The following is a 20,902-nucleotide window of genomic DNA, read 5'->3' as shown; positions in this document are numbered from 1 at the left end:
GATGTTTAGCATATGATTAGATGTTGTGAATTATTGTATTAGCATATCTGTTGCTTATTGTTGTTTAGCATGTGATAGGTGATGTTATCTACTGTAGGATTATCTTATGCTTTACTACTAGCATGTTAGATTTCCTTATGCTTATATTGTTGCCTGTTTTTAGTAGTGACGTCCCTATTACGACAGTACCGACGATTTGGTCGGTGGCTTGGGATGTTACGCGCGGGGGATGGCCAGGACCCACGATGGTCTTATGATGCTATTGACGGTTGGGAGGAACCGCGCATTTATTTGGTTGTTTAGTTCTGAAATGTATTTTGTTCATTGCGATGTTTATTTCAGTATGTGCTTTGCTTTTATGTTTTAGATGGTTAGATGTTCCTCTTTCCTTGCTGTTAATGCTCTCGAGTGTTCATTCCTCGATTTAAGTGGATCCGGTACTCCCCGGTGTGGAGGTTTTCTTGTTTGTTTAGCTTTTTGTTTGTGTTTTGTGTCGCGCTGATTTGTTTCCTCGCGCGAGATTGTATTTTCCTCGCGCGAGACTGTTTCTTTCTCGCGCGAGACTGTTTCTTCCTCGCGCGAGACTGTTTCTTCCTCGCGCGAAAGAATACACTTCCCGCGCGAGAATGTAAATCTTTGCGCGGCGCGCAGGGAATCCTCGCACGAGAATGTGAATCCTCGCGCGAAGCGGTGAAAGATCTCGCACGAAACTCGAGACCAGTTTTCTTTCTCGCGCGAGAAACAGGGGCTATCTAGGCTTGTCGGATGAAAGTTCAGAAGTTGGTTTTGGACACCCTTTTGGTTTTTACACCTTCCTGAATCAAAACAGATTTTGTAAAGGTTTAAAATATATCGTTTAAGCTTATACTTAAGATATATTTTAATATATGCGACAAATCATTTGAGATAGGTTTCAGACCTCTCAGAGATAAGTTATGGATTCTAGGAAATTTCAGGGCTTCAGAAACCCAGACTTAGCCAATTTTCAGGGCTTCAAGATTTCAAGCTTAGCCAAATTTTGAGATTTTGCATTTTACCCCAGCTTGGTGTTTTGTTGATGAGTGGTCATTTCTTGTGCCCTCATCTTGGTTGTGGTGGTTGTTGGTTTTGTTTGAGTGTGTCAGTTCGGTAGTGGCGTTTGGAGATTCGTTGGTTGTTGGGATTGTGTTGAAGTCTTCCGTTGCGATCTTTGTGATCCCTGTATGATGTTGTCTTGTGCATTCATACTTGAAAAAAAAAATATCTTGGCTTGATTTGAATCCTTGTTTCCAAGGATCTTCGGGCGGGGCATTACAACGTTTATCCTCTCTTGTAACATTCTAGATGTCATTCCCTTGGGGTTTGGCCTTTGGAATTCTTTGTTATTGGCTTCATTATCAGGCAGTTTAGTTGCATTTTCAGCTACAAGCAGATTTGGTATTTTGCTCATATCTTCTTCACTACTTGTCTGATGCTTATGCCGCTTTGAGGGAATGATATTACGAAGGTAGTGGACTGATTGAAGGACAAAGTACTGTAGCAGCACTGTTCATGCAGCACTATTCACGCAGCACTATTCACGTGACACTATTCACACGGCACTGTAGCAGCAAGTTTGAAAGCATGGGCTGGAGTATTATGTCAATAATGCTTAAGTAATTAGTGAGTTGATAAATCTGCCATGTATTTGGTTTTATGAATTCTGAAAATAACATTTTATTGGCAGCAGTTCATTTCCACTTTGCATATTATTGTAGTTTATTTCTTGTTTATGTTGTATGATACCAATTCCATGCACAAAACACAACAAACAAATAAACGTTTGATTTCCGGAGTTATAAGGGGTTTAAAACATTAAACGGAGAAATAAGAGGTTCAATGCAAAGTATTTGACATAATTCCTTTCAGCAATTTGGTTTAGTTTTTTAGGACATTCAAGGGTGCCCATTACACTATATCAATTAAAGTTCCTAACCTATACCCACGTATGCTTTGTTTGTCATTTTCTTCTTCCTAGATCAATAGAGCTGACCATGTGGTGTGTGATGCATCTGTATATAAATATAATGGGAAATCTGGTTCTGGAATCTTTAATGTGCATAAATATTGATATTTTGTTTTATCCTTTGAACTGCCTCAGTAGCCTTTAGAGACAATCCTTACTTGGATTCCCCAAGATGCTCTTGGATAGATTTTCTATCTTCTCCAAGACCCTTATAAAAGGGTGAAAAATAATTCAAATAGCTAAAAAAACTTCAAATCTACTTAATCTTGTAGGATGTCAAAATTTCCTAAGTTCTTTGAAGCATACGGGGTTGTAATTTTATACTTCTCTCTCTCTAGGAGCAAGCCAAGGAAGTTTATCTGAGTTTTACCTATCACCATCTTTTTGGCCAGCAAATAAATGCCATGTCTTCTTATAGTTCCAAAGAGTTTCTCCAAATGCTATAGATGGTCGGTTTCTGAATCCGAGAATACAACTACATCATCTATATATAATACACAAGAATCTTTTAAATGTTTAAGACTCTAAAGCTTGATTCTTTTGCCTCTGAAGATAAGGAAGTGTTGTCGAAACTTCAAAGGGCATTATATTCCATTCATATAATCGAAGGGAACTAAGAAAGTAGTTTACATTATCTACTTCCATAACTTTTATCTGCAAAACACCTGATTTACGATCAAAATTGCAAAAGATCATTTCTTTGTGGTCCCTATAATAAATCAGCAGTGAATGATATTGCTCAGGAAGGATGATGTCACTGAGGAGTCTATAATTAATCCAAAACCTTTTCTTACCTCTCTTCTTTTCTGCTCTTTTATTTATCAAGAATACTGGACATGAAAAGGGACTTTTACTAGGTCGTAAAGAATTTCCTTCATAAGTTATTTTAACAGTTCACCCAATTCTTTTCCTTACGGAGGATTCATCAAATATGCTAGTTCACGAGGTATCACTGATTGACATTTTGGTCTGATATCAATCTCACATTCTTCTTGTTCATATGACCAAAACTGCAAAGAATTCATTCTAATTTTTTGTTTTATTTCATTAGACACTTCCTTTTCCCCTTCTTCTATTAACTCTTTTACGGATATTTTTCCAGAGTTCTGACTGACAATTTTTAAGGTTGGAATAATCAATTTATCCATCCACATTGCCTTAGTGGTATTTATGCTTCCAGAAATGTAATGGCTCATACTTTGCAAGGCAAAGATACCCTAGAAGAACATTATCTTCTAACTCGTGATATTCAATGAAATCAGTAACAAAAATCTTACCCATGATTCCAATATGTAAATCTTGAGCCATTGATATGTACAACCTCCTACTATTGAGTTTGTTGTTCAAATAATGTATAAATTTATCTTCCTGTATTCAATGTTTTGGAACAATTTGTGGTGTAATGAGGGATGTTACAAATAAACCATTTTAAATTTCTGGGACTCGTTGTATGTTCCTTTAATTTAGCAAATAACTTAGATGAGATTGTTTTGAAGCTTTCATTTGCTTAAAGGAACAACTTTGAATCATTTTCTACGGAAATGTATGCCATGTTTGATTCTCCAGAATAGATATTCTCATTCAAAATCTAAGTTTTCCTTGGAAGAATATTGTTTGCATTTGCAATGGTAACAACAGAATCTTTTCTTGAATTGCCTAAGATTAGAGAATTCTTTGAACTGATTTGTGGGTGGGTAATTGCAAAAATCTTACCCATGATTCCAATATGTAAATCTTGAGTCATTGATATGTACAGCATCCTAATATTGAGTTTGTTGTTCAAATAGTGTATAAATTTATTTTCCTGTATTCAACTTTTTGGAACAATTTGTGCTGTAATGAGGGATGTTACAAATAAAACATTTTAAATTTCTGGGACTCATTGTATGTTCCTTTTATTTAGCAAAAAACTTAGATGACATCATTTTGAAGCTTTCATTTGCTTAAAGGAACAACTTTGAATCACTTTTTATGGGAATGCTTACCATGTTTGCTTCTTCAAATATATATTCTCAGTCAAAATCTAAGTTTTTCATGGAAGAATATTTTTTGCATTTGCAATGACGACAACAGAATCTTTTCTTGAATTGCCTAAGATTAGAGAATTCTTTCAACTTATCTGTGGGTAGGTAATTGCAAAAATCAGTAACAAAAATCTTACCCATGATTCCAATATGTAAATATTGAGCCATTGATATGTAAAGCATCCTAATACTGAGTTTGTTGTTCAAATAATGTATAAATTTATCTTCCTGTATTCAACTTTTTGGAACAATTTGTGGTGTAATGAGAGATGTTACAAATAAAACATTTTAAATTTCTGGGACTCATTGCATGTTCCTTTTATTTAGCAAATAACTTAGATGAGATTGTTTTGAAGATTTCATTTGCTTAAGCGAACAACTTAGAATCATTTTCTACAGAAATGCTTACCATGTTTGCTTCTCCAAAAGATATATTCTCATTCAAAATCTAGGTTTTTCTTGGAAGAATATTTTTAGCATTTGCAATGGTGACAAAAGAATCCTTTCTTGAATTGCCTAAGATTAGAGAATTCTTTCAACTCATTTATGGTTGGGTAATTGCAAAATTCTTCCAGGTTGTGTGCGTAGCTATATTCATCTGCATGATTTTGAAGAGCCCCTAAATGACACTGCTTCTATAAATTGTAACCAATTAAGATTTTCAGCACAGCAAAAGTACATGCTTGCTCCTTGCAAGAATTGCAAGAATATTTTTAGCATTTGCAATGGTGACAAAAGAATCCTTTCTTGAATTGCCTAAGATTAGAGAATTCTTTCAACTCATTTATGGTTGGGTAATTGCAAAATTCTTCCAGGTTGTGTGCGTAGCTATATTCATCTGCATGATTTTGAAGAGCCCCTAAATGACACTGCTTCTATAAATTGTAACCAATTAAGATTTTCAGCCCAGCAAAAGTACATGCTTGCTCCTTGATAGCTCCTCCAAGGAAGACGGGGAAAAGAAAGCAAAAATTTCAATAGATCAACCAAAATTTAAGAGATTAACAGTTCAAAGAAGGAAGAGCATATTCCCAGATGAAAAAGAAATTCAAGTACTTCTACTTCTGCATTTAAAACTCCTGTAATCAATATGCATGTTGATCTTAGAAACTCTGAGCCAGTGTATATGTGTGAACTTGGTTGTACAACAAGAAAGTCTGATGACGAAGAAAATTTAGTAAAGATAATGGCTCATTTGGAATCTGATGATGTATATAGTTCAAAAATAAGTCAGATGATGAGTTGCATTTAGATTATACAGAATAGGGAAACTTTTAATAAGGTAACTACAGATTATGATTTTGAGGTGAAAAAGGCAATTACAAAAAATGCAAAACCTGACCAACTTAGGCCATATGCAACATCAAGATACATACTCAATATTCTAATCTGTGATACAGCATGATACCACAAAATCGATGAGTTCTTCGAAAGTAAAAGAAATGGATGAACATTTAAAAGAACTTCTCGAAGTAAATTTCATATGACCTAGTAAACTTTTAATAATTTAACCCTTAACCCCTATGTTCCCCCTTGAACACTTTCTAGGTACATGAAGACCTATAGAAGCTTGCATTTTATTTGCTAACTTTGGATGATGCAAGATTGCTCTTAACTCCCAGGTGTTCCTGTATCAAACAACATCCTTGCCAGTAGCACTGTACTCTTCTCTAACCCATGGAACATTGTTTCAGAAGAAAATGAAGGACCAAAAGGAGCACCAACCTAGACATCAATTAGAAGGGTTGAGGATAGCAAAGTGATTGAGGAAAGAAAAACATAACAATTTCAAGATAATGTATGTCTCAACTTTCCCCTTTTATGTTCCAATTTTTAGTGGAGCCTATGTATAGTATTGTACATAGTGTTAAATATATATAACAGCAAGTAAATATTAAAGGTTGTCACTGAATATTTGTTTGCGTGTACAATAGCCTATCGGCTAAAATCATAGTTCAAAACTATAACAGGAAATGGTAATACCGTGCAAAGTGCATTAGTATCCAAGCCCAAGGTTTTCAAAGAATCAGTAGGATTAACTATTCAAAATGTTAAAAAAAAACATATTATTTTTCAGTGGAAGGTGCAAACAACACCTTTTCATATGCCTTTACTCTAGAACATAGCTACTTTCAGCAAGATATCAATGAAAAATAAATGCCAAAATCACACTCAACTATGCTTCTCAGCATTTCATAATTAAAATAAAAAATATTAATATTAATAATTTCACAACAAAACCAAAAGCAATAAAAAATTCTAGGCCATAATTATCAAGTGTAGGATCAAATAACCAATTAAAGGGGATAAGGAAAAAAAGGACAAACAAAGAAAAGAAATACCTGAAGCCCTGCCAAGGAGAACAATCAAAATAAACTCCGATGCAGTTTCTCATGAGAATCAAAAGATGTTTGGGGCACAATGCATGCTGAGAGATCAGTAGCAAATTCATTGGAGGGGGCCCTGCCAAAGGGAACAATCAAAATAAACTCCAATGGGGTTTCTCATGAGAATCCAAAGATGGTTGGGGCACAATGCATGCTAAGAGATCAGTGGCAAATTTACTGGAAGGCGAGCTCTTGCCTTGCCGCAGAAGAAACAAACAACAGAACCAACAATTTATCATTGGTAAAAAGCCTCAAACTAGGATTGGGGGGACAAGTAAAGTCATTGTAGAAGAGTTTTTGCCTAGTTGAAAGATTGAATTTGTCCTCGAAGAAAATTAGGACTACGCACATAAATTTTAAGGTAAAACATCTAAACATTACTCCAATATATGCAAACAATCTATTGGTGATTTACAACATCCAAAAATTACCCAACAAATGCAATCGATCTATTGGTGGTTTACAACATGCTTAGATGATTGGAAGGAAATGCAAAACCTTTTTTAAATCCAGAGCTGTATTTCCACATAATGGCATTTGAAGGGGACTAGTGGTATTGATAATTTATGCTTTGGAGGGAAGAAGAATCCAAATTCAAAAAGGTGAGGTAAAGGAGTTGTTATTGAAAACTTAAAGCTTTGGGAATATCAAAGGCAATCATCAAAATGTTTGAGGCCTCCCTGAAATCCGCCCTCTTCAAGAATGGAAAGGTGTCCATTGAAGAGTTTGGGTGGAACTTATTGCCACCTAGACGATCATTTAATGAATCTTTTAGAGAGGCATAAATTGGAAAATAACAAAGTACAGTGAGGATAGAACATATTAGAGTGCTCCACATAAGCAAGAGTAGTTACAGATTGATGATAGGGAAAAACATTCAAGATCTAGAGCAAAGGCACATTAGCAATGATCAGGAGCATTCTAGGTGAATCTTGAACAGCAAATAATCTAGCAGCCAAAGTACACAACATAGAATTTTGTATTTGAATGAGACTGCAGTCCTAGGAATGAAAATCCTCCCTACGATGCTCTGGAGCGCTGCACAAAAGAGGAAATGAATCTGTTGAGGATGGAATATAAATGCTACAAGAGCATTTCTGCAGTACCAGAACCTGGACTTCACTTAGAATGTCAAAGATTCAAGGGTTCTGCAATGTAAAGTGTGGAGTGTATCTAGCTCTCTACCTTATCCAATACCAACACAACATAGACTAATTGCATATCCCTTCCAAAGAATGTTAAACCAGAGCCCAGACTCCGTTTTCATAATTTCCAGTAAGGTTGCACAGCTGTACAAAGAGAAGCACATCAAAGCAATGCAGGGCTAGTTTCTGCACCAACATAAATGGGAAACAAATCTCCCTCATGGCATTTTCAAAGGTCAAGCCTATATCAACATCAAAAAATGTAAGTTTCTAGCTTGTCTGGAACATTATGTTTATGTCTGCCATTTATAACCTTGTGTATGGTTAAAAAATGTAAGTTTCTATCTAATCTGAAACATTATGTTTATGTCTTCCATTTATAAACCTTGTGTATCGTTAGCAGAAAAGAAAAGAAAAAACTTTAATATGTTTATATCAGGTATGGTGGAATACTGCTTCATTTTGCACTCAGTATATATATCTGGAAAATTATGAATGGTTTCCAATTCTGTCAAAGGATGGTTTGGCTAATCAGAAGTGGCCTTTGGAAGAGATATAACCGGAACCTTATAAATGATTATAGAAACATATAAAAGCAGTTCAATGTTGTATTTGATGATGCGATGTTATGTTATAGTTTTTAAATTGGCAACCTCTGAGACTCGCCACCAATAGAATATAAGGATCAAACAGATAACAAGCATGACATCTCAAGGAACAAGTCAACTAGCAGGACTATCCAATATAATTATATACCATCATCGTTAAACTCCAACATTTTAGTTTAAGAAATGGACAATTCTAAAGCTTTGTTCAAGTTTACAAACCTACAACATGAAGAATTATTCTCCACAATGGTGACTTCAGATGTGGAATTCGGACATGAGGACTCCCATAAGTAATCTGTAAAAATAGCAGATCAAGCATCAAATTTCCAAGCTCTGATTTACTAGAATGATAATGAAAACATTCATTAACAAAAGTGAGAACTGATGAGCTGAATGCCAAAAAATTGTAGAGTACAAATTACCAGAATATATACACCTCCTGGTTTCAAAACCCTGTAGCAATAATTATGTGCTTAGAAATCTATAAATTCAAAACAAAAGCACTCCAGTTAAATAAAATGATGCTACATGTTACACAAATTTCCGATCAAACACAATTGTTCACACTCAAAAGTATTTCATTTTGCTTTTACAAAGAATGGTAGGTTTTAACCTGTTTTATTCTCAGTTTATCATTTTGCAATTCTTAACATTTTATTCACTCATTTTTAAGGAAAGGTTTATCATTTTGCGGTTCTTTCCATTCTAATAACTTCTTTTTTTTATTATCTAAAAACTCTACACCATGCATACCTGCGAACCTCCTCAAGCATTTTTCTAGCACTTTGTTGAGCATTAGATCCACACTGCAGAAGGCAGTAGAAAAGTTTGAGTGATATCTCTCATATTTTAGTATTTTATCCTTTTTCACAACCAATCAAGACAATTCCAGGGATAAAAACTTACCATGAGGGAATCTAACATTCCTGGTGAATAGAAGCCACGTACATGTCATTGAATATAATAATCACACCAAAGACAATTCAGAACATTATTCTAGTATGAACTTCAAACTCAAACTCTCCCTAGCTCAGTTCCACTAGCAGAATCATATACAAAATACTCAAGCATGTACATAAAGAAAAGAGAATTCAAATTGACAATGAGGAAGTGAAGTTTCAGTACAAGCCTTTTTTCGAAGGAGACAAATGCTACAACAGCATAACTCTGCCCATACCTTTATCAATAACAGAATCAAAAGAACTAGATCCAAAGGCTGACATATCTCGGACATCCATTGTCACATCTGTGTGTCTAGTCAGGAAAGTGTGGTGGAGTGACAAACATTTTTAAAAGAGGATACACATTTGGAATCTTCATAAATACACTAACACAACCTAGATGACTGACAAGTAAAAACTTCTATAAATATTATGAAATAAAGTAAAGGATACATTTTAGCTGGGGATAATCTTGGTACTTTTTCTGCATAGCCTCAATAACAACAGAGGAAATATCAATGTTTACGATTTCCTTGTAGCCATCATTAACCATGTCTTCTGAAAGCACTGATTTTGAACACCAAAAACATTAGCATATATATTAAGCTTTACAGAGGATTGAGAATTATTGTTCTTTGGGAAAACAAATCAAAAAAATCCATAAACCATAGACCACACCTGAAAACACCATTAGAACATACATTTTAAAATACAGAGAGCATCCACATTATACATAAAGTCATACAAGATTTTAGAATCAGAAATAGCGATTCACCAAAACAACCAAGTATTGATTCCATAATGAAATAATAACCAGACTACCACAATTATACAGCAAAGTTAAAGTATGGCTATTGAATTTGCATAAATAATATGAAATATAAAATATTATTGTAGGTTCAGAAACAATTTGGAAATTAAATGGTTGTCAACTCATCACCAGAATAATTAATATAATATTCTTGCTGACCAAAGAAATCCAACAAAATGGAAGTTGGCAACTTTGTGCTACTTCAGATTATTGGTGGTGATGAACTAATTGTAAAGTCAAAGGAAAACACAACCTTACATACTCCAACTTTTCAATGTACTGCAGTGGAGGCTGAAATATTCTGAAAATGGGAACTGGTTACAGTAGTTCCCCAAAAGCACATGACCAGTTTTTCTCCCCTAGACTTCTGCTGCAGAACATCAGCTTGTGAAGGCTAATGTGAGCTTTCTATGGCTAGAAGGAAGATCCCAAAGTGAACACAAGGACTAGGTAACTGGGCATAAACGTCGCAACCTAGACAAAACCTTGAACAGAGATGCCAAAGCCCCAAACACAAGCACCCTAGAATGCAACAGCCCAAAATTCTATGGATAGTCCTCTAGCCATTTCTCAGTGTTTTCCATATCTCAACCTCGTACTTTTTTCAATTCCAGCTCTGTGTATTTCTACGCTAGATCAGATCAGATAGTTCTCTGTTTCTGAAATAGAGTAAAACTGATTTCACCTAGTATAGCTTACACAAAGAAAGAAATCTTAATTCTTGAATCCCTAGGTACTTAAATTTTATCTTTCAATTAAGCATTCCAAGATAAGTGATTGGCAAATCCACCTTTGAATAATGGAATTCAAAATAGGTAGACCTGGCAAGCACTTGTCTAGGACAGACAAGATGGGGAGAAAAATGAGAAAGAAATTCTATAAAGGAATGGTCAAGTAAATTCAAAAAAATTATCTATACATAAAGGCAAATGGCTTGCGCAGAAGAAGACTTCAGTTAGTAAATCTTGTCTTCAAGCCCTCCCAATCCAAAGAGTACATTGAATACTAGAAGCAGCAACTAGATTGCAAAAGAGCCTGTTATGAAAAGGGCTTGAAGAAAAATGTTAGCAAACTGTGTCATCCAGGTTTCAAAGACAACCAATGGCTGAGAGACTATACAAGAAAGCAAATATTACAGTGTAGGTTGCTGATAGGAAAATGCTTGGATTATCAAGATGCTAAATGGTTATTACCTTCGTGATTATACTATAGACTCTCTAGCTTTATACTTCCTAAAAAGATTCATCCGTCATACTGGAAGATCTGAAATAGAATATAAGGAATGAGAACAAAGTTTTGATTCAGAATGAAGCTTCTGAGTCAAGAAAAGGAGGATAAATTGAAATGCCTTGCAGAAAGGCATGAAAGGATATTTTCAAACTATATTTCATTCAAGTTAGAACAAAATGGTGAAAAGTTTTGGATCAAACTTTATCCCCGTTGGTCTGTGTAGTTTGTCATCTTTTCATGTGCCTCAATACAAACAACTAGAACAACCTTTATCATTTATGATCACAATATAAATTTGATCAAATTCAAAACATGCATGTTACACAATATCTCGGCACATCAGCAGAACATAGGTTTCCAAATTTCAAAAATTGGCAGTAATTGACGGTGAACATTTATTATTAGTTATGAATAATATGAGATCAAGAATCCTCCCATATTTGCAGAGGCTGTTTTGATGGTGGTGTGCTCTAGACAGGAGGTGTGATGTTTCAAAAGTAACATAGATATCATCAGAAACAAGCAATATACAAGAGAGAGCATTTTTATTCAATGATATTGCACCTATAGCTCTGGCATGTGTGAATCAGCAGTACATACTTATAAGAAAAAATTATAAATTGAGATCAGGAATCCCATCATTTTTGCAGACCATTTCTGTTAGTCATGTTCCCTAGACAGGAGATGTGATGTTAAAGAAAATCCATATTATCATGGACAAGCAGTTCTAAATTGAACAATCAATTGGCATACACTCATGCACGAATAAGCATCAAGAGGATACCTCTACTATTAAAAATTGTTTTAGTGTAATAACCACCCTGCACTATTTTTTTTTTTGAAAATAACATCAGCTGAAGTGAGATTACAATGCAATATATGTTTCCATTTTTTCATCACTGAGGTCCCAATTAGGGGAAGGTGAGAGTACTCTAGATTACAATCAACTGAAATGCAGTGCTGAAAGCAAAGCACCATGCAGCAAACAAGCCAAAGCCACTTAACCAGTGGAGTACATATGCAATACAAGAAATGTAAATAAGCATATTTCACTTATTAGAGTGTTGAGCATATAGGCAAATCCGCTTACTCAATGGGAAAGCTTATGCAACATCCACTTATCCAGTGGGAAAGCTTAATACAAGTAAACCACTTGTTCAATGTGGTGAGTAAATCAATGAATTTAAACCAAAATACTGTACTACCATTTAGTGCTTACAAAATAAAGTGCATAGATATGATAACTTTTAGTGGTATAATCATCCAAAGCATTATATGTTAGCACATATGCATTGTGTACATCAAATAAGAGGACTAACTGCTGCTATAAAAGTGCCAATGTAAATGAACTGCAGGAACACCAGACAATAATGCTAAATAATATGTACCCAATAGCCCAGCTATGAAAAACAATATAAAGCCCTGAATGGATGAATTAAAGGGCCGGTACAAGATGAAAAATCCTTTTCTTCAGTACTTTGGACAAATCAGAACTGGTAAACTGTTATTGATGCTCTCAAAACTTAGAAATGAAGCATACAAACCCACCCACAAGCATGTAACCAAAAATCACTTCAAACACCGCCAAAAACACCTCAAAGTTGCCACTCAACATGAAATATAATTTGAAGTATAGGAAAGGAAATACACAAACTTATACTGAAATATTTATCTCAATTAATGTGCATCTTCCTATAATCATGTAACTCCACAAGAATGGCTCAAATTTGAATGGGTTGTCTTCCAACAAGCTAGTCTCCTCTATTCAAGATGATAATTGCCTCAAAACCCAAGTGCTTCACTTCTTGAATTCAGAGGTCCCCTTTACAGAATAAATAAACATGAGGTACAGCCCCATAAATCCAAACTCTAGTTATACCATTCAACCTACTAATGAAAAGGTCAAACCAAATATCAAATGAAATTATATGAAAACACCCTTACACTAGCATCCCAAGTTTGTCAGCCTAGCAAGGCAGAATATTACAGCTTAACAAAAGGAATGGCCACCCTGTTAAAACCCTTAAAATTGCCCTCGAGAACTTCATCAATCTCATCATAGAAAAAATTAAAATTTGCATGTCAAAAGCCTCCACAACCACAAACCATTGAGGCTTCAATTTGTAGCAATGGTGATAATTTCCTCTTAAAAGAGCTTTCCTCTTCGAAAGATTTGGAAGAACTCAAGTTCATTCCAATAGCATAACAATGCCATTCACCTATATTTTCAAAATTAGCCCATCAACTCCTTATATAGCTTTTCTAGAGGGATACAATTTTAAAATGTAAAATTTCACTTCATTTCCTTCACAGACACCTTTTTCAAAATAATAATATCAAGGCTCCTTATCTCAGCATCCAGCTTTTATATCATTCAATCACTCAATCACCTCACCAACAAGCTATTACACTTAGTTGTCCTATAAGTTCTCAACATTAGACATTGGTGGAGCATTAATTATTTACTTAATAACTCACCCAGGCTGAAGAAAGCATCAAAACTGCATCAAAAAAGAAACTATGATCATACCAACATGATTCTGAAGATGGATGATGACTGGAGTCAACTAAATGACTTAATAAAAATAGACTACTCCCCCAAGAAGTTTGGAGAGCACATAAAAGGTCAAAAACTAATTTTGAAGGCATCACTAGATTCACCGAAGCCAACTAAGTTCACTGACATAAACTAAAGTCGCTACTAATGTAATGTCCCTTCCTAACTTGCCCTATAAGTTGTCCTAAACCACAATCATAACAGATTAGAGTTAGGGTTTACCAAATGAATGCTTTCTTTAACTGTGTAATCTCTAACTTGAAACATTGTATTAGCTACATAAACACCGTACCAAAAAGAAAATGATATGCATATATACCTATATTCAGTAATGCAAGCATTATTCAAAAATTGATCAAGGAATAGAGTAAAGGGAATATATCTTCATAATTATTCAAGACTTAATTATACGTGAATTCCAATTATAGAAGATGTGGAGTAAGTATAGAAAAGTGCCATAAGGTTGCAGTTCTCCCTCTATACATCCTTCTATGATTGGAGCTAACAATGTTTCACCACTAGTCCCTTGACACACATTTTGGGGAAGTATATGCAATAGGATGCCCTTAGTGGCTTTCCCTCACACAAAATATAAAAGGGTTCCCTCCTAGTTGTTCTCCCTTAACTACCACTGCAGTAAGGTCCCCTTAACAATTCTCCCTCAATTACAGTGTAGTGAGGTGCTCTGATAGTTGTTCACCCTAAACTGTGACTACAATACAATGCCCTCAGCGGTTCTCCTCAATCACAATGCACTAGGGTGCCCTCATAGTTGTTCTCCCTGAATTGTCACTACAATAGTGTGCCCCTAGAGGCTGTGGCCTAATTGCAGACTTTCTCCCATTCCCTGTGTCAAACTATTGCTAGATTAAGATTGTGTCATTATATATACTAACATACCACGATGCATTATAAATGCACATAGATGAATTAATCATCACTTCTCCATTATCAATAATAGAATGATATAGCACCCTAGACTCACATATGTCCTCAAATGAAACTTTTCCCCTTATGTCTCTCAATGTAAAGGAGAAGTCACACCTTTTTATTATAAATGCCCTTTGGCAAGAGACCCAACATTTCACCAGTAGCACTCTTGAAAGAGTGCAACTCTTTATTATTTCTGCCCTTTGATAGGGACACAACCTTTCACAATCAGATCTGCACTTCTTATTTTAATCAGATATATACTTCTGGTTCTTCTTTCCCTACTTATAGAACAAACACTTCTTCCGTTTAAATTTTCTTCATCCTTTTTGGATGCTCATTTCAAATGATTCATTGTCCCTTTTATGTCTTCCCATATGAGGGGAAGTCACACCTCTTCATCATGTCATCCTTTTGGCAAAATACTACCCTGCATAATTGTCCCTCTTTCAAAGAGACACAAACCTTCATTGTTACAATCCCTTCTAAGAGTCACAACCCTTCATAGTTACAACCCTTTCAAAGAGTCACAACCCTTACATAATCATGATCCTTTAAAAGAGTTACACCACTTTATCATTGCTACCCTTCGGAAGAATCATTTCCTTATTTTCTTCCATTAATTCTTATTTAATTCCTTTGCTCCCCTCTTTCTTCCTTCCCCATCCCCTTCCAAATGAACTCTCCTCCCATTTATATAATATGTTGAGGAAGTCATATCTCTTCATTATGTATCTCTTGACCTTTCCTTAACTTAATTAACTTGTTACTATTTTTATTATTTTTATTATTATTTATTTATTTATATTTTAATTTAATTATTATCACATATTATTTATTATTAAATCATATTTCACAAAGGGAATTTTACAGATAACCATCCTCTAGCACTCCAAGAAATTTGGAGTTCTGAAGCCTTTAGAAGAATCAGAAATTGCTAGAAATTCACAATTTAATATTGATAAAATCGGGACATTACCCTAAATAGTAATGGCTGACCAGCATTTAGGGAAGGAGAAATCTGCTATAGAAATAAAGTCTGTTTTCAAAATGAACATCTACTGAGAAAACAACCCTCAATACTCACTATCTTCCATATTATCTTATCCATCAAACTCAATAACAGAGCATTTGTTTACAACTGTATACTTCAACAAGAGCATTTATAACAGAAAGCAATTACATACTTGAAGAACGCCTCAAATTACAAAACAAATATGATAATTCATCACAGCATCTAAGTTATAGTTTCTCAATTTCTTTTTGACAGATTTTATATTGCAACAGCAGTAACTTTCTAAATGAAGATCTCATGATGACACTGTGAAAACCATTGTTCAGAGAATCTTTTAGGGTTAAACTTTGAACTTAATAAATGGTTGGGTAGGTTAAGGCAACTACGTGGAGGGCATCGTCCTTCTATCCATGAGAGCAGAGTGAACATATCGCATGCAAAATTTATAGTGGTGGCACCTATGGAAGGAGAAATCTGCTATAGAAATAAAGTCTGTTTTCGAAATGAACATCTACTTAAAAACCAACCCTCAATACTCACTATCTTCCATATTATCTTATCCATCAAACTAAATAACAGAGCATTTGTTTACAACTGTATATTTCAACAAGAGCATTCATAATAGAAGGCAATTACGTACTTGAAGAAGGCCTCAAATCACAAAACAAATATGATAATTCATCACAGAGTCTAAGTTATAGTTTTTCAATTTCTTTTTAACGGATTTTATATTGCAACAGCAGTAACTTTCTAAATGAAGATCTCATGATGACATTGTGAAAACCATTGTTGAGAAAATCTTTTAGAGTTAAACTTTGAACTTAATAAATGGTTGGGTAGGTTAAGGCAACTATGTGGAGGGCATCGTCCTTCTATCTATGGGAGCAGAGTGAGCATATCACATGCAAAATGTATAGTGGTGGCAACTAGGGTGTTAAATGGATCTTCATTGTAAAAAGTGTCACCCAGGGTGTTGAGCAGAGCTTCATTGTAAAAGCTGTCACATAGGCATGACCTTAAACATGTCAGATATGTTGATATCCAATATCCACCATTCTCTCGAGACCTGATGTTTTTCCATGAGAACTTCCCTACTAGATGGGCATCAGTTGTGGCAATTGTGGTAATTTCTTCCAAGTAATAACCATTTTAGTTTGCATGCAACCTCGTACACTGAAAAGATGAAGATCTTGTACGGGATTGATGTGTTTATTTTCAAAAATGTTTGCTAGAATTCTTAAGATTGGTAGTGATATTACTCAGTGTTCAAAAATGTTGTACTGGTTTAATAGGACTATCTTTGTAAATCAGAGAGGCGTGATTTTTCACCATCAGGGCAGAGAAATGAAGGACTATCTTTCTGAAAACTAATCATAGAATCATGTTGTGTGTCATCTGCTAGTGGATGATATAGCATACTTCTAGTGGTAGGGAATGTTCCAATGATTTTAATATTTTATTAAGCAAGAAGATTAAGCTCATCCCTGTAATCTCAACTCTGGTGAAACTTGTGTCCAGTCTATAGCAAATCACAGTCTCATCTGGTTCCAACACCACCATCAAACAAACCAATCAGCTTATAAAATGAGCTTAGTGTGGAAATTGTTGATAATATTCATAAAACAGCAATTCTTATCTTTGTACAAAAGAATCACAATTATGCCAAAAACAACCAAGTTATTCTTCACATAAATGTTTCAATGCTGGGACTGAATTAACCAAAAAAATATGGCATAAGTGTAACAAGGCAGATGATAAATCTATTTGTGTCCTCTTGTGAAGCAAGAATTAGGCTATTAATCACAATCTCCATTTTCAATGGAAAATTATCAACACCAAACAAACTTAATGAAATGAACAAAAAATAGTAAACATTTACATTACTTATAACACATCTAGAAAGTGCAAAGCGTGTAGAAAAAAATCTCTTGAAATAATAAATCTGTAAGAAAAATTAATCAAAAATACTAAGATAAAGGTAACATCATAAAACCTGTCTATGAACAGGTGCTAGGATTTAGATTAACAATTTAGCTCGAGCCTGTGCATTGCATAACTGAAATCTTTATGAAAGAAATACTTTAATTTCCATATTTACAGGGGCTGGAGTTTATTATAGATAGAAAAAGTTGTGGTGACTACGAACATAACTCTCCAACAATTATGACAAGTTCCTATCTTGTAAGGTAATATAAAAACGTCATAAACCAGCTTCCATTGATCAAGAAAACGGAAGTTGGTGCATCAAGGTGTGCTCTTAAACATAGGTGATATGATTTGCTTGCTTCAGCCCTCATAACCTAAATCTTTAACTTAGGACCTCCCATTAAAAATGAAATTGCTATTTTTCATGGACCAGTTAGGACTTGAGCCTAGGACCTCCCACATGCTGGGGTGCTCTACCACTTAGCTACTATGCCCGTGTGGCTCATTTACCCAACATCTCTTTCATTGGCATCAGTTGCGGCCCCCAATCTCACTGTAAGTCTTAGCAACATCAAAGGTGGTGACATAAGTCCTTATCAAAGGACTTCTAGTGCGAACGCAATGATGTAAATAGCATCAATGTTAGTGCTGCCAGCACCAAACACATCCATACCAGTAACAATTATGTTTAACTTCACTCAATGGCAAATGTCAAACATTTGATTTGTACCACCAATTCATTTCTTGTGTCAAGTGCTTTAAAAGCCAAACAATAGCTTTCTAAATTGGCTCTAGAATTCCGCACTGCAAAACCTCAACTACAAATTCAGAACTGTTAAAAATGAATGTTGAACCAGAACAACCACCCATTTGAATTATCTTGTTTATTTGTATCATATGCACTATGTATACGGACACATCTCGTTTAATTTAGATTACTCTGTGAAGAAATCTCACTCTACTACTAGCAGAGGTATTCAGATGCTTCTTACTAAAGACTTGTTCAATAAACAATTTACTGAAGTACAATTCTTAAAGTCTAATTCTATTTTTTATTGTTCATTTTGCAAACTGTGAATTTATATTGACTGCATGTTGCATGCCCTCACTTCTGCCATCAACATATTGACACTTCTCATTCAATATGTTCTTCCCCAAATATCTCTTGCAATCGGAAGCAATGGCACTTAAACATTGAGCCATTCCCGTAGAATAAGAACAACGTATAGGAAGCACAATATTACTGCTCACTTTCGTGTTTATTTTGAAGAATGTTCAATGCTTCTGACTCAAATTCTATAAATTTTATATGGTAGATTATTAGATATGCACTCAGAAAGAGAAAGTGGATTCGCATATAATCAGTTTGAGTAAATTCTTCAACTGATACCTCAAAAATGGAGCCCTCAATTTAAGGCAGATCTAGATTTAGTGGTTAGAATCCATGAAAGTTTCAAGTTAATCACCATATTCTCCAATTTGAAGACACGCTTGGGCTGAACAATTCGAGTGCTATATATTTGACAACACGCGCAACAAAGATAATCCCACCTTAGCATCCTAAAATTTATTTAGGTTTGGGTAGAATCTGCGCTCTTGACATTGTACTGCCTAACTTACTATGGTGATGGATCATGAGATGTGACCCAAAAAGTTCTAACTTTTAACAAGATTTAAAATTGCTACACGGCCTTCTGCAAAAGTGATCGAAAACCATTTTGATATTCGGCCCTGTATCTGTGAGATCGAATGGACAGCGTGGAAAACATTACGTGGGTGGTCTCTCCCTCCCTATCTCTCAACAAAAGCACAGCTTTACAAGTATAAATCTCATTTATTATGAAATCATATAACCAGCATACACATAAAACTTGCATTCCGGAAGAATTGATAAATTTTGTCGTCGAGATTGTTAAAAGTGTGATGTACCTGCATTTCCACAGCCAACCATGAGAATGCGATGGGAGTGGGGAAGATAGAGATGTAGAAGGGGGGCGAGGCCAGAGAATTGTTGGTACCAATCGAAAGCCCCATTGTCCTGCCTGTAGCGCCTGTCCCAGTATGCTGCATCTCCGTACGCCTGTGGATTATGGCTCTGGCTCTGGCTCTGGCCCTGGCCCTGGTTCTGCTTCCCCAGTGTCATTTTGCTCTTCCTCTCCGCCTGTCACAGCAGCAGCCCCAGAATTATTATTTCCCCTTCCCCTCCTGAAACCTCCGAACTACTCTTAAATTTATTTAATAGAACGTGACCGTTCCTTACACCCAACTGCTATTCCCTGGTTTTTTTTTTTTTTTTTTAGTTTTTAATGGGGAACTACTCGATGTCTCCTACGCCTATGCTTCTCTGGAAACATACAGTTTCTGTGGACGCTCATGTAACCGTCGATGGGCAATTTTTCCTTCTAAAACATTTTCAGGAATAGGACATTTATTTGCCTAAATATATATTGTGTTTTGGAAGGTCAAAATCCAAAGTTAGTAATTCGACCTTTTTATTGAAATTAGAATGAAATAACCTTTTTTTTTTTTTGGGGTGGTGCAATGAAAGTAAAAAATAAGTATAAAAAAAAAAGTGAGTGAGTTTTATAGTCCACGACACTATGCCATAGTTTTTGGGTTTACATATGGTGACAGTGATATGGGACTACCTCGTATTCTTTTTCGAGAGGCTATGGGCCTATCTCGTACTCTTTTTCGAGAGGTGCTTGGCGCTACAAACGAGGCATACATACCCTACCCCCCAGTGGGATTTGAACTTGTGACCTCTCTTTCAAGAGTACAAGTTCTCCACCACTAGGCCAACTCAAGTTGTACTTAGTTTATATTTTTATTTTTATTTGAAGAGTTTTGTAATATCTTGATTGGATATTCTTTCAAAAAATAAAATTGAATGAATTTTAGAAATTTTTAAACAAATATATATTGCACTCTATTTTGGAATTTATTAGCAAAACTCCAATAAACAATCAGATAAAAGAAGTCCCAAAATATTATTGCACTGAATCTTCATCAAAAATGCATTTCAAAATTAACATTTCATTGAAACTCTACAATTAAATAAACCAGAATTCCAATCATAGCTAAAAAAATTACAACAAGATTAAATCATAGAAAATATGAACCTTGAATACAATGTAAAACACCTACATGATGTCTCCAACCAACAATAACAATGGAATTTTTTACTAGAACAACAATGGCTATCGTAGGAGTTATGGGAGAATAGAAATAGCTATATTTTTCTAACAAAAATATAACAACCTTTTGGGAGTTGTAACTCCCACTTTGCGTGGTAACCGTTGGGGAGATGTAAACGGAATTGGAGGTAAGAATTTGTGGGGAAA

The 20,902-nt window shown here is 35.1% G+C and overlaps 1 protein-coding gene across 5 annotated transcripts in view; it reads right to left on the bottom strand.

Annotated features, from left to right (window-relative positions):
* LOC149543012 (uncharacterized) overlaps positions 1-19,904 on the bottom strand; it is a 39,464-nt gene extending 19,560 nt beyond the window's left edge. For 3 of the 5 annotated variants that reach the window (XM_089797948.1, XM_089797949.1, XM_089797947.1), the window contains exons 1-7: positions 19,488-19,904; positions 9,543-9,656; positions 9,326-9,394; positions 9,055-9,074; positions 8,902-8,954; positions 8,571-8,601; positions 8,368-8,443 (exon numbers count right to left, since the gene is read on the bottom strand). In XM_089797948.1, the coding sequence (XP_089654074.1) occupies positions 8,368-8,443; positions 8,571-8,601; positions 8,902-8,954; positions 9,055-9,074; positions 9,326-9,394; positions 9,543-9,656; positions 19,488-19,701 (577 nt within the window). In that variant the 5' untranslated portion in view covers positions 19,702-19,904. The remainder of the gene's footprint in view (positions 1-8,367; positions 8,444-8,570; positions 8,602-8,901; positions 8,955-9,054; positions 9,075-9,325; positions 9,395-9,542; positions 9,657-19,487) is intronic. The other 2 variants (XR_016355581.1, XR_016355580.1) reach the window with 1 other exon arrangement.
* Positions 19,905-20,902: the final 998 nt, after the last annotated feature.

Source organism: Cupressus sempervirens, chromosome 8 (assembly GCF_028749045.1).
Source record: "Cupressus sempervirens isolate cs-2001-9-10 chromosome 8, ASM2874904v1, whole genome shotgun sequence".
Classification (NCBI taxonomy): Eukaryota; Viridiplantae; Streptophyta; class Pinopsida; order Cupressales; family Cupressaceae; genus Cupressus; species Cupressus sempervirens.
Note: the sequence above shows the minus strand (reverse complement) of the source record. Positions and strands in the feature narration are given on the sequence as shown.